Here is a 14,371-nt window from a genome sequence, read left to right on the forward strand (position 1 = left end):
AGGGAAACATGTTTCATTAAACATTTGCGAAATTCAATTGAAGATTGATGAATGCAGCTTGCAGTGTGATATGACTGAATGAGCCATACAAGTAACTCATCTCACTTGGTAAATTAAACCACATATTAGTCTGATGTACAAGATACGTTACACTAACGTGGTGGGTTCTTTTGCTTATACAGGAAAATAATCGGTGCGTGAGAAGAAATTATTTTTGCATAGCCCTTGTACACATTGATTTATGGAAAATGAGCTGGAGCTGTCCACATGATGTACTTATTTTACCTGCGAGTATGGTCAACAAAAATGTGTCCCAGCCGCTTAGTGGTATTCGGGATTATGTCAGTATTGCATATGTGCCTGTTGTCTAAAATAATTGAAATTTGAAAATGCTCGCAGGGATCTGGTGTGCATATCTGCAGTTTATGGATACATGTAAAAGACTCACCATCAAGTGCAAGTGAACGGTCCCACAGGCCCGGAGTCGATAATGCAAATAGATTCGCTGCACAAATTTGTGACCAGAAAAGATATTCCACATGAAATGGAATGCAAGGAAGTGTTGAAAATATTGCACAGTTAATAAAACGCCTATGCTATTAATAAGTGGCTTGATGCACTCGTTATGCAAAACGGAGGCGTGCAGACAGGACACAAGAGTGGAGTATTTACAAGCAAACAGCACGAGCGCCGCCCACTTCTCTACTCTTGTGTCCTGTCTGCACACCTCACCTCTGTTTTGCATAATGAATCCTTACCAACTAGCTCAGCTTTCTGTCGTTCTAAGTCTCGATGGACTCGATTTCGTCCGCATTAGGCACTCGCCTCTTGATTACTTCGTGGCACAGAAATACTCGGCATCAGGCTGTTTTTCTGCTGTGGCCTTTGTAGAAGCATGATTATTCAAAGTGCAACAATTAAACAGATTCTTTGAGTTGCTTGTGGCTTCGCCAGTACAATTCCGGTGCGCTGGTCCGCCTGTCCAGCAATTTCCTACTGAAGGGAAACCTGCAAATAAAAACACCGCTTCGCATGCACAAAAATGCTCTACTGTGACGCTTCTCAAACGATTGTGATGCACCACAAGAGCTGCCTACTCGCGTGATATTCTCAACAAGGAGATACATTCGTTTACTTACATGTGAAGGTATATGCCAGAGCACTTCGGGGCTTCGGTGGCACATAAGGCACGAGTGTGCCATAGCGTCCGATGTCGACGCGCGATCGCATGTCAAACTTAAACTGTACGAAACTGCTACGCTTCCAAGAAACAGATTCGAAACCGAAATTCGCGTCATCCTTTATTGCATGAATGCGTACTACATCGTGATTTACATAAGTCACGGACTTAGCGATCGCTTTTTGTAAACTTAATATTAACGTACCACCTTCATAAAGCCATCAGGTATGCGTTTTTAGATGACAAAGCATAAGGTGACCTGTACTTGTTTTCAGCTCTTTCAATAGTAATTGCGCTGGCCACATTGACCAGTAGCAACAGGCCGGCGCCCTAGAGGTTCCAACCTTTCCGGCCCAGCTTTTCCTCTTCACCCCGCTCTCGCGCTTTCCTCCTAGCACTCTCTTCGCTTTCACCGTCTTTCATCTCCCGCTGCGCTAGGCCTTTGCTCATCTTTCGCTGTGCTCGTTCGCTCGGTTACGATGGAGGATGTCGACATCGACGTCGCTCGCCGCAGGAAAGGGCGCCTAAGAGCTGCGCTCTGAAATATGATGGAGTTAGAAGAAAAGAAACGAGGTCGATTCGAGCAACGGGTGAGCGCAGCTGCATGGCTGATACGATGAGCTCTGGCAATCACTTTCGGCGGATGTTCCATTGGTGTTTGCGAAGAATGCTGCTGTTGTTTTTTAGCGACAATTTGCAAGCACAAGATAGACGGTCAACATGGACACGTTTTCACGGGAAAGCGCTTCACTCAGCGTAACTTTGAGGCATTCGACCATGCGGCCGCTACGCGGGACGACGACGGAGCGCCGAGTAAGGAGGGCGGACGACGGAACGACTACGAAGGCATCACCTTAAAGCCATGATGACGACTGTATAACGACGATTGAATAGCTACAACAGTATGACGGCGCCGAATTGATGATGAGAGGATCACCTGGACTGCATGAAGACGGCAGCATGGTTACCGCGGCGTGACGTCGACAGCATGGCGACGATAGAGTGATGACCACTGAGTGACGACGACGGCATAATGACAAAACCCCAGTGACGATGAAGTAACGACGACGGAATGCCGCCGACGGCATAATGACAAGGGCATGGCATCGATGCAATGACTAGCATGAATTAACCACGGTGGATTGACAGCGAAGTACTGACGTCGTCAGATGGATGAAGGCGTAATGATGACGGTGACATGGCATTGAAGCAATTGACGATGACTGCGGGATGATGACGTAATGAAGATAGACTACGGCATAGTGAAGAAGGAATGACAACGATGGATTGACAACAACTGTATGATGATTACGAGTGAAGATGACGGAATGACAATGAAAGGATGACGACGAGGAAATGAAGGCGACGAAATGATGACAAAGAAATGTCGATGATGGCATGACACCGAAGGCGTATTTGTGTTCGAGCTCGTGTCTGTGCCCACGTAAAAAATCTGCCACCCCGGGTCGCCAGGCTTTGTACTATATCCGGCACTGATTTGAACTATAGCCTGGACCGGCCTGTCGTGCAAGACAGTCGCCAGCACCCGAAAAAAAAAGGGGAGGGACAGGCAAAGAAACTTTCGCTTTAAGAACATCGTTCACAAACACCTAATATGCCATTGTCCTAAGTTTCTGGAAAGACGAAATTGGCATAAGGGATAGAGCATGAGCGCACAATAAAGCTCTATGCAGCCGATAAAAAGCACGAGCATTCAGGAAGGCTACGTTTTTTCTGGAATTTGACCGCTGTTCAGGAGTGCTTTGGACATTAGTAAAATTCCACAAGGGTTCGTACGACTCATGCGTGATACGTGATCCGCCTCATGAATGCCATATTCACGCAAAAATATCGCACGGCGTTGTAGAGTTAGTGAGTAAGTGTTGTAAAACCGTACATTAGCCGAGAGGGAATTTCGCTGCAGCTGTGCGATTTGGGCTTGTCCGCGTGTGCGGGGGAAGTGGTTGATGAATCGAGACGAAGTCAATAAATAATTTCAGTGGTAGGGCTGTGCATATAATGAACAGGCCATGACCAGGAACACGTGGTTGATAAAACTCAGCACAAATATGACGACCAGTGTCGACAGCGGTCGAGAATAGCCGTCAGTAGTACGGCTATAGATTTGAGGGGTAGGCCATGGCCATGGCCACGGATATTTGGCTTATAAGACCCAGCAGAGATATGAGGAGGAGGGTACTGGCTAGAGAATACATTTAGTGGTGAGCAGATAGCACTCATATTCAGTAACATGGCTGTGTTACCGAAGAAGACTATCGAGTTCAGCAACTGGACAAGCCACAGCCATGGGCGTGTGCATGATAAGACCCAACAAAGATATGACGAACAGGGTGCTGGCTGGAGTACATCCTTGATGGTGAACCGTCGAGAGCACTACTGGGTAACAGGCTACAGTATATGGTACTACAGCATATGGTTGGTGGTCAGCAGTCAAGAGTCGCCAGTAGGAGGGCTGTGAATTCGATGTACAAGCCATGGCCTCGTACATGCGGACAATAAGACCCAGTGGTATATAAGGAAAAATGTGCTTGTTTGAGTATGTATTTGGTGGTCAGCAGTCGAGAGCAGCATTAAGTAGCAGGGCTCTGGAAAGAGGGGCAGACTGCGGCCTCGATCATGTGGGAGGCAAGGCCCACCATAGATGGGAATAGGGACCAGGGCACTGGATGGAGGGTATAATTCCTAGTCCGCAATCAAGAGTAGTCTTCAGTAGGAGGGCTCTAGATAGGAGATAGAAGACATACCACGGCCACGAACAGTTTGGCGATTTGGCCCACCATAGCGCTGAATGCTAGAATACTGGCTGGAGGAAGCGAGTAGTCATGAACGGTTGAGCATCGTCTCACGTTCGTGTGACTTGTAAGCACATAAACATCATCCCCAGAAGAAGCACGGCCGGACGCCTGCTTCCTCGCTCTATCTTATGTAAGGCGAGATGCAGTGAATTCATAAATAAGAATTCTTCATTGGCATCCTAATTTCGCTGCAAGCATAGATTCACTGCCGCTTACGCGGCAGCATCTGACGCTATCTTTGGACAGCAGACTGAGGGTGGCACCGGAGATGCTGGGCATAAAAAACGGCAATCAGAGGGCCCAATACCCTGCTTACAGAAGCCGTCTTTTAAAGGGACACCGAACAGGGGCAAAAATTTAGTGTAGTTTGGTGAAGAAGTTTTTAAAGACTTCATGTCGCATTATTTAGCAGAAAAAGTTGTTCACAGCGAAGGAAATGAATGACAGTTCTCCTCTTTTACCAGATTTATGTTTAAAGATGGGCGGATGGGCGGTGGGCGGATGAGATTAACAAGTTTGCAGGGACAACATGGCCACAATTAGTACACGACCAGGGTAGTTGGAAAAGTATGGGAGAGGCCTGTGCCCTGCGGTGGGCCTAACCAGGCTGATGATGATGATGATGATGATGATGACATTTAAAGATATCTCTCGGGAAGCACTGAACAGATTTTCATGTACCAACTAGTTCGCAACAAAGTATTCGGAAATTTCCTCTACGCTCCTCTCCTTATGAAAGTTCAATCGTTGGGCTGGAGTGAACCGACGCATGTGAAATGTCTATGCCTGCGTGTTTATGTCTGTTCTCTTTCGCTTTGTGCCCCTGTCCAACTGCGGCCGCAGTGTCATCCTTGTATCTAATAAAGGGAATCAATCAATATTAAAGAACAGCATCTTGACCATATCGTTGGAGCGGGTAGATTACACGCGTTAATGGAAAGGCCAAGAAGTGAACATGATGGCGTAGAGGCCTATGTGAGAAAAATTAAGAAATATAAAGGACATGACAGACGCACACGATTATCTCTTTTGAGCTTTATGATATATTCATTCCATCTTAGACACATCGACGGAATCGATCACTCAAGGGATGTTCGCTAGGGTGGAACCATGCTGTATTGACAAGGAAGGATATGCAAGGACAATAACGTGCCTCGTCATGAGCAGCTGCAAGGGATCAGCGCTGAAAGAACGAGGACAGTGGTGGAAACCAAGATAGATCCATCGACGAGCAAACCACAACGCCGATATACCGTTTGTTGAAATGAGCGTGGATGGCACATTTTAACGCGATAGCGTTAAGGAGCTCGTGTCGCAGAAAAGCCGGTGTCGTCGGCGTCGGTGTCGGTGTCGGCGTCGGCGTCAGCGGCGTTGACCGTGAGCGATAAATCACGGCAGGCACTTCATAAATAAAAAGCAACTTCCAAAGTGGCCTGGGTGGGAATCGAACCAGGGTCTCCGGAGTGTGAGACGGAGACGCTACCACTCAGCCACGAGTTCGATGCTTCCAAGCGGCACAAACGCGCCTCTAGTGAATGCGGTGTTGCCTTCGAAACGAGCCGTGGAAAGTTATACTGCGGTGTATATCAATAATTATGAACATGTAACTTACAGAAGTCGCAATTCCACGAGTAGCGAAGTGCGTTTCCGCTGCATTTCTTCTGCGCTTTCCGCACACGCAGAGCCATCTTGCGGCAAACACAGAAGACCCCCTCCTCTCCATGTACGGAGCTGCCCCGACAGATGGCGCGCCACGCGCGCATTGGAGCTTTGCGGCCCGGACTCTCTCCCCTGACAACGCTTCGCCTTGCTCCCTCTGTAGAATCAAGCGTCCTTCCTTTCTTTAGATCACTATCTGTCTATCTCTCTGCCCGTGCCGATCACGACGTTTGGCTGGCGTGCATCATTTCCCCCTCCGAGATACCGAGTTCTTTGGTTCGTTCCGCTTGCTCAGGCGCACGTTTCGTTGCTGCGCCGAACGCCGCATTGCTCGACCATATGGCTCGACGCTCACCGCGTCCGATGCGGGGCGCCTCGTAAGTGATGGCTGCCCTGTAGCCATAGAGTTTCATATTAGTATACCTAGAGGCAAATCTGGCGCTGCGATCGTTCAACCTACATGGGAATGATGGGAAGTACAGGCTTCGGATTGGCATTCTGTTGAATGGCAAACTAGTGTACAAATATTTTTTTAAAAGTTTCGGTTTCGCTCCAAGCGCAATTGCTATAACCTGCAGTTGGACAGTGCAACGCAAAGCTCTCTGCGTTTGTTAGGTTGCTCAGAGTGGCGATAGCGCGCTGGGCCAGCGACTGGGACGATGCTTGTGTCGCGGTGTGGCGTCGAAGCCGTGACGAGAAAGCGGCGGCATCGTAAACGTTGAAAGAACATGTTTTGAGCGTTTAGACCTTTGTTTGTTAAGTGTGTTAGGTTGGCACTGTAGCGTTACGTGCTTTATGAAACTTCAGAATAGAACAAAGAAGGCACTACTGATACAAGACATATACAATTGTACTTCTAGTGGCTTGACAATCAAATTTTATTGAGGGCTTCATTATGTGCTCGTTTATTTGCTCATTGAAATGCGTGTTTTAGGACTTTGAGAACACAAACTTACTTGTGGTAGGAAAGATAGCTGCTTCCTAGCTGTAGTCTAGTGTCGCACAATGGGTACCCGCAAAGCCACGCTGTAACGCTTCGGAAGCGGTACGCCAATATAAAATATGATGGAGCATACTCGTAGGAGGCCACTAGCGTCCTACCTAGCACGGCAGCAGATGTGCTTAAAATTACTTGAAGGCGTTCAGCAATTGTGACAGCCGACGCAACCTTTCGAAAGAGCGAGAGAGTTCGCAAGTGCCTGTCGTCTGCGAGAAAAGTCTCGCGTTTGCAGCGAGCAGGCTTCGTAGCAGACGACACTTGTAGAATTCCTCTCAAGGGCGCAACGCTTTGTCACAATACAACATTTTTATTTCCAGAAATACTTGATGAGTATTTTTATATAAGTACATGCACGGTTGTTTTGCTGTTGCAAAAATAAATAAATAATTATTCTTTGGCGTTAAATTGAGAACAGAATCGCACGAGTATGCACACCCTGGTGTGTCCTGCTGACAAACCATAGTAAACCATGCTTCCATCTCAACGTCATGCGTAGTTTATGTAGCGTGTTGTGCATTATATAGCATACTGCGGAAATAGAATTAGATTTTACGCGATAATATTTGAGTATAGCGTTGTTTACTGCGCCAGAAGCAAACGCCACTAGTCTAAAGACCGAAGTCAATCCGAAGCCTGTACTTCCCATCATTCCCATGTAGGTTGAGGCGACGCTCATGAGAACCCCCGTAGACACTAGCGCCGCATTTCCCTCTAGGGTATTTTTAGAAACTCTATGCCTGTAGCCCATTGTCTTACACCCCTTGGCGGGTCGACGGGAACGCTGTGGCGTTCCACTCTTGAAGGCGAAGCTTAAGCGTCCTCCAATTTTTTTTATCTGGAGCCCTTCGGCACACTCTTTAGCCCTGTTCAATGTCTCACACGGCGTCGGCACGTTTTGAACGGACAGAGGCAATCGTATGATTTCTACCTGCCTCAGGAATGGTCATTTTCCTCATCTTTGCAATCGGAAATACTTGATCTGTCACCAGGGCCATTCCGCTACGCCTGCGCCTACTGCGTCTGGAATTCAGTTCTGTCATATCGCGGAGAAGATCAACAAAGTGCGTCATCGCTTCCTGAGCCGGCAGACATGGGAGAAAACGATGTCGCCCTGAGGAGAGACAGAGAGAGAGAGAGAGGGGAGATGGGGTGGAGGCCACGCGGGAAGAACGATGAAATAATTAACTACGAGCGAAAGCAAACAAATGATCGAAATGATCAAGGTCGGCGTGACTGGCACAGTAGACCGAAAGTGTCCTTCGCAGAGCACCTGCAGCTGTCCACAACGACGCATAGCAGTCGGTCCGCTGGACGATCGGCGAACGCCCGCTGGTGTGCAGTGGACGGCGGCTTCCACTTCTCGCTGGAGAAGGGTCAGGTTCCGGCACGCGCTAAGCTTTTGTAGGGTTGGGGAACGCATATCGAAATTAATTCCGCGGAAGTCCACATGGCGGCAAAAGATTCACTGAACAAAAAGATGACATCTAATCGGCAGTGCTACCAAGCTAGAAGGAAAAATCCGAAAGCGTTACTTAAGTGCACACCAACGAAGAATAGCTGAGCCGTATTAGTAAACTATGCTTGTGCGGTAGCGCGAAACTACCTTTAGCTTCAGAGGAGGCGTCTTGAATTTGTTCGCAAAAAGAAACACAGAAAAAAAAAACGTCTGTAAACCAAAGAGTAAAAACAACAGGCCAGCACCAGCACTATAGCACGAGCGACAATGTTAGAAATTACCGGCATGCTTCAGGATAGCATTGGAAATAGTTATCGCCCACGCACGGGGTCGACTTCCCCCACTTTTTCATCCAGTCGCAGATGTTTACAAAAACAAGCAAAATTGAGTGACATAGGGCGCTGTGATTGCGTAGCACTTTCCAGATATGTTTGGTAAATTCTGTTTGACTTTCGAACGCACACACACACGCACACGCACACACACACGCACACACACACACACACACACACACACGTATTATTGGTAATGCCATATTTGTGGCGCTTCCGCTATCTACTCTTTCCAGTAAGTGAAAAAACATCCATCACATTGCCTATTCCAAATCCACTTCCTAGATATGTTTTTCGAAGTCGCGCTGCCCGAAGCGCCAGCTTTCCCTGGCACCAATACAGGCGAGACCTCCACCCGGCGCGCCGCAATGGCTCCGAATTAATATCGCGCCACGTGGTGGCAACCCCTTCGATCGCTCGAAGGAGCGATGTGAGGTAGTTCGTTTGAACGAAGAAGGACGAGAAGGTAACGAATACGGGATGCATCATGTTTGACGATTTGGCCCGTTATCTACAGGGTGAGCGGAAAGCGCGAACTAGGAATCTGTTCAGATCGAACGAGAGAAAAAAAAACACAAATGGTAGAGCGCGCAAGCAAAGAAGCATTTCGTGTCTGTTATTCCGACGATGAGCGATTTCGTCTGCTATGCCGGGCACGATCTCGTCTCGATGGCAATCGCGAAGCGATGAAATTTGGCGCGCGCGGAAAAGAAAATCTTTCCCACCGGTACCACCCTGACGAAGAAGCGGGCTATCGAGTCGATTTGGTTTCGGACGCGACATGGACGGCTGAGAGAGAGAGAGAGAGAAAAGAAACAGGCGCCGGACCAAATCGTTCAAAATGTGAACATCCTCCTGCTCCTTCTCCGTCAACCCTTCTCTCACTGCCATTGACACCCGCATCCCTTTGGTCTTCGACGGAAAGTGCGGCGGAAGCTTATAGTAACGACCGCAAACGAGTCACGCTTAAAGAACACCGCCCCTCCCCTCCTCCTCACGCGAGGTGCGGACGCACAAACGATACCGACGCCGATCCGCCGCTTCGATAACCCACTTTCAAGAGCGCGGGCCGGCAGCGACGACAAGGCGAAAGGCATATCAAACCACCCGCTCTCATGCCGCGAGCGCGCTGGGGAAGAGTGACGTTTCGGGCCCCCAGCAGTATCCACGCAGAGATAGGAAAAGCCGAGAAAACGTTCATCGTTGCGCAATGTCAAAACGTTACCGCCGCGGGTTCCGCCTTTTGTCCGGGCCAAACTCAAGGTGCCTGCGAGCACGCGTGGGTACGGTCACCCTTCGCGCGCCCCGCGTCCTCCTCGCCCCTCCTGCTGCCAAGGAAGCGAGGAGGCTCGAAGGGTGAGGCCCTCCGATCAACGCGCGCAAGGGGGCAGCGAAAGGTACCCCCCCCCCCCCCCCCCCCCCCAGGGGACCGGGGCGTATATAAGCACCCGACGAAGCCACCGGACAGGACAGGCACATTCGGTCTCTCGACTCAACCGCACCCACAACAATCATGCTGGTAAGTTGTGCCACCTGACCCTCCAGGGCCTCGGTCTGTCGGAGGCCAGCGTCCGTGCCCGCTTTGGATTATAACGTCGCGGCTCGTTATCCTCTTCTGCGACGGTGCTTCGGGGATGTACCGGTACCGCGACCGGGAGCGCCCGGGCCCAGAAGATTTTCCGAATCTTTAGCGTTAGGCTTGGCTCTGCAGCGTAACCAGCGGTGAGGCAAACAGTCGAGATGGGCAGAGGAGAAAGTTCCGGGAAAACAAAGACTGCAGCAAGCATTCGATGTTCAGAGTCGGCTGCCAGAGCCACCAAAGCGCCAGGTTCGACTCAACCATAGCTGCGAGATCATGTTGGTCTTCCACGGCTCCGAGGCGTCGGAACGTAACTTACCACTGATGCAACAAATTTAAGCGCTAGCTTTACTTAAGAAAGGGGTAATGACTGGCGCGGTAATGAGTTGATATGGTAGACAACGTTCTCAGCAGAGAACGGTTCCCATGGAATTAAATTGTAAGAGCCCTACCGGAGCTGTAGGAGAGAATTAGGTATTTCCACTCAACCGCAGTCTCAACTTTCTCTTCTAAGTTTTCATTGGTGACTTCGTCGGAGGCTGCCGTTCTGCCCCGACGGATTAGAATGGTGCGACTTCAACTTTCTCAGGATCGTTGGGAGATGAAGATGCTTCAGCAATGTAGCACGCAGCGCGACGATCTTCTGCAAACAAGGTTATTCGAATATATGAGTGTCCGGCGACCAACCGAAACGCTGAGCTCGCTTCTTGCGCTGCACTGTTCGTCCAAAAGAACTTGGTCGAAGAGGAGACTTAGCGAATGCCTTAATGAGTACAAATCCAGAGGTGTGGCTGGCATATCACTGGAACCCACCTAGGGCAATGTCGAATATCCAGATGCCAAAATACATCGGAATTACACATTCGTAACCTCCTCTGCAGAGGATACATTTCGGACCCATATATTTCGGTGCAGGTAGTTTTTGGAAAATGGCGAAGCCCACATCAGTAGGTGATCTGGGGCAGTCTAGAAAACGTTACTACAGTTTCTATTTGGTAAAAAAGATCTAATCACTTCATAACCATGGTCCCTTAACTGCAGTCACTACTGAACCAAACTTTCGCATCGAGTTTTGACTGTTACCAACGGTGATACTTTGGGTGTGATGCCGGGCGCACAATGAAAATCTGCAACGGAAGCTGCACTCAAATACGCGTCTTATTCGCAGCGCTTGAGGAAGGGCCAATTAGGTGTCAGAATTTTGTAAATTACGAACTTCGCCATTCATGTTCATTGGCAAAGTTTGTACGACTTATAAACTCTGTCACATTTTAAACTTCTGACTAATGTCTTCCCTTCCCCCGATGACACCTTGCAGAAGCTTGCCATCTTCCTCGGCCTCGTCGCCACCTGCCTCGGTGGATACGTCGGCGGCCTCGGCTATGGCTACGGCCACGGCTACGGCCACGGCCTCGGCCACTACGGCCTAGGCTACGGTGTCGGCCACTACGGTCTCGGCTACGGCCTCGGACACTACGGCCTCGGCTACGGTGCCGGATATGGTCTCGGATACCACGGTCTCGGCCACTACGGTCTCGGTTACGGCTACACCGGCCTCGGCCACGTCTTCGGTGGTGCCTACGCCGCCGCTCCGGCCGCAGTCGTCCACCATGCTCCTGCCGTGGCCGTCGCCCGTCCGGTCGCTGTAGCCGCCCCCGTCGCCGTCGCTCGTCCTGTGTTCCACGCAGCTCCCGTCATTCACGCCGCGCCCGTGGCCGTCGCCGCTCCAGTCGCTGTAGCCCGCCCCGTGGCAGTGGCCGCTCCGGTCGCTGTAGCCCGCCCCGTGGCAGTGGCCGCTCCGGTCGCTGTAGCCCGCACGGTCGTTCACGCCGCTCCCGCGGTCGTCGCTGCCCCGGCCGTCGCCACCGTCGCCGCTGCTCCCGCTGTTGCCGTTGGAGGCTTTGGCCTCGGCTATGGCTACGGTGGCCTCGGCTACGGACACGGCCTCAGCTACGGTCTCGGATACCACGGCCACGGCTACGGCCTCGGCTACGGCTATGGCCTTGGCGGATACCACTACGGCCTCGGAGGACACGCCTACGCCCTCTACAAGAAGAAGTAAACTACTGGAATGGTAGGTGAATGAGCAATTCAGCTGGCCCATGCCATGGAACCTATATGGAGTGTAATGATTGCGCGGATAACCAAGTGCACGCCGAAAGTCGGTGCGTAATTACTAGGCACTGCTTCCGCTTTTTTTGTACCCAATTACCTAAAAGATCTCATTCATCTTTGCCCAGCTAGCCAACGCAACGGTTTGTGTGGAGCGTAGCCAACTGAGAGTATCTTACGAGCGATCGCAACTACGGGAACCGTTGCTGCGTCAAGGACGCACTTAACGTAGCTCAGGGCTAGTCGAATCGTGTTTCTTGCAACATAAGCGCACCCTGGCAGAAGAAGAAGAAAGTGAACGCGTCTCGGTAGTAATTAAACTACGAGGAATTGCTCCTTTTGGCATCTTTCAACTTCGTGTGCTTCGCTTGCTCTTTCTCAAGCCGCGCTGACGCTGCCCCCCCCCCCCCCCCCGTAGTCTGATTTTCCCTGAACGGATGCAATTATACTGCGGCCCAAGTGAATAGCACCGTTCAACTTCCGCGAATACTTCACATCTGCACATTTTCTTCTCAGTGTTACATAGATCGATGGTGCAAGCCTAAATCATTATTCCGTCGGGGATATCACAATGACCAAAGCTTTCTTCTGGCGCCAACGCAAATCTCGTAACTCTTCAGGAACCAACACGCAGAATAGCAGTGTCGTTGTACAGCAACTGGATATGTTAAACAAGTGACCTCATCGTTTTGCCAGTGATCTACACCTTAAGAGAACGGGTGGATTACACACGGATTTCCCGGCAGCTAGGTCATGGCTCAGGATACTGCGGGTTGCAGTACTCTTTCTTGACAGGGCAGCTTTCGGGTCTTTTACTTTCTAACCTCACACATGACTTAGCAGTTTCTTTACTGACTACTCATATGTAGAATGGAACCTCGATCCGCCATAAAACGTACAGAAACACGCGATCAAGAAAAAAAATGAAGTGTGCCGAATCCGCAGCAGCCGAGGAAACCCAAACCAAACCAAATCAAACCGATCAGCTTTCCTTGAAATGTTCGAATAAGATCGCAGTTTCATGCCGTCGTGATACTAGTCTTCTGGAGTGACACCTTTTCTCTTGTGCTTTTTTTTTCAGAACCAACACCGCGGTATTCTACCACCGGGCTCCCGGATGTTCCCAAGACTTCGGTAGTTCCATCAGCACCGGCGTCCGCGGTTTCGCCAGAATATCTCCCAAGTCTTGAGGCATCGCAAGCCGTCCGGGAGAGCGGCCATGTCGCGAAACCCCATCAAATGTATAAATGTTCTCATGTCAACGTACACGTCTACGTTCTCGTTGTCAAGTCCTTTTTATTTCTTTTTTTTCTTTGCAAATACTACCAGAGTCTCGTCAGGTTTGGCACGCCAATTGATATCGACAGGTGTCGTGCATCACATTTCGTAGACATGCTAGGCATGCCTGACGCCACAATCTTTGCACCAAGTTGCTACAACTATCTGGCGAAGACGAACACACTACTGAGCGACACCAATAATTAGAAGACATCTTGTCTGGTCTGCAAGTAGATTCATATTAGAAATGCACATAAGGGAACGCCGATCACAATCGTGTTGTCGAAGGGGTTAGACGTTTCGGTTTCAACAAGAAAGCCTTGTTCACTGCAGTCTTCCTTGTGCTTCCGTTTGGAGCACACGTAAGCACACGGAACGCCATTTTAGTTGGCGTTGTGGTTTTTGCGGTTATAATACAATATGAGTACGTCCACAAATTGACCAATGACGCCCCCATAAAAATATTTGCTTCCAGGGAGCGCGTCAAACCATGATGCTCCATGACAATAATAATGGCGAGTTCTTTTTGGCTGGTGCCAATAGAACCCTCCTATTACCGCTTAAAAGAAACGCTTTCAGCCAGACTCTATACAAAGGTTGATGGGTGGCGTTGCAGAAGCTTCGAAGGCCCTTACGCAACTCAGGTTCGTTCTCATCACGGATGACATTTTTTGAGCTAGGCAATGTAAGAATTGCGCAATCTTCACACCCAATACAACGCACAGCATGTGAGGGCGTAGTATGCTGAAAATTTGTGTAGAAAGACGATACATTAGAAAAAGGTGAACTCAGTCATAAATAAGGCTACTTTGACCCTGGGTGGCCAGATAGTATATCACACTGGAGAAGTGTCCGTGGTACTTGTGATGATACCTGAACAAGCTGAGATTTGGAGGACTTTATTGTGCACAACTTTGGAATGTCAGGTTAGCATGAATATACACTAAGGCGACTGTACG

The 14,371-nt window shown here is 49.7% G+C and overlaps 1 protein-coding gene and 1 long non-coding RNA gene across 2 annotated transcripts in view; one reads left to right on the forward strand and one right to left on the reverse strand.

The window, feature by feature from the left end:
- Nucleotides 1-14,371, reverse strand: part of LOC139049060 (uncharacterized) — a 286,618-nt gene that overhangs the window by 67,364 nt on the left and 204,883 nt on the right. The window lies entirely within an intron of this gene.
- Nucleotides 9,808-13,400, forward strand: LOC135910372 (cuticle protein 65-like). Its single transcript, XM_065442435.1, has 3 exons — nt 9,808-9,962; nt 11,341-12,096; nt 13,216-13,400. Exons 1-2 carry the CDS (start codon nt 9,957-9,959, stop codon nt 12,082-12,084), a joined length of 750 nt encoding a protein of 249 aa, XP_065298507.1. The 5' UTR covers nt 9,808-9,956; the 3' UTR covers nt 12,085-12,096; nt 13,216-13,400.

This window comes from Dermacentor albipictus, chromosome 8, assembly GCF_038994185.2.
Source record: "Dermacentor albipictus isolate Rhodes 1998 colony chromosome 8, USDA_Dalb.pri_finalv2, whole genome shotgun sequence".
NCBI classification, from domain to species: Eukaryota; Metazoa; Arthropoda; class Arachnida; order Ixodida; family Ixodidae; genus Dermacentor; species Dermacentor albipictus.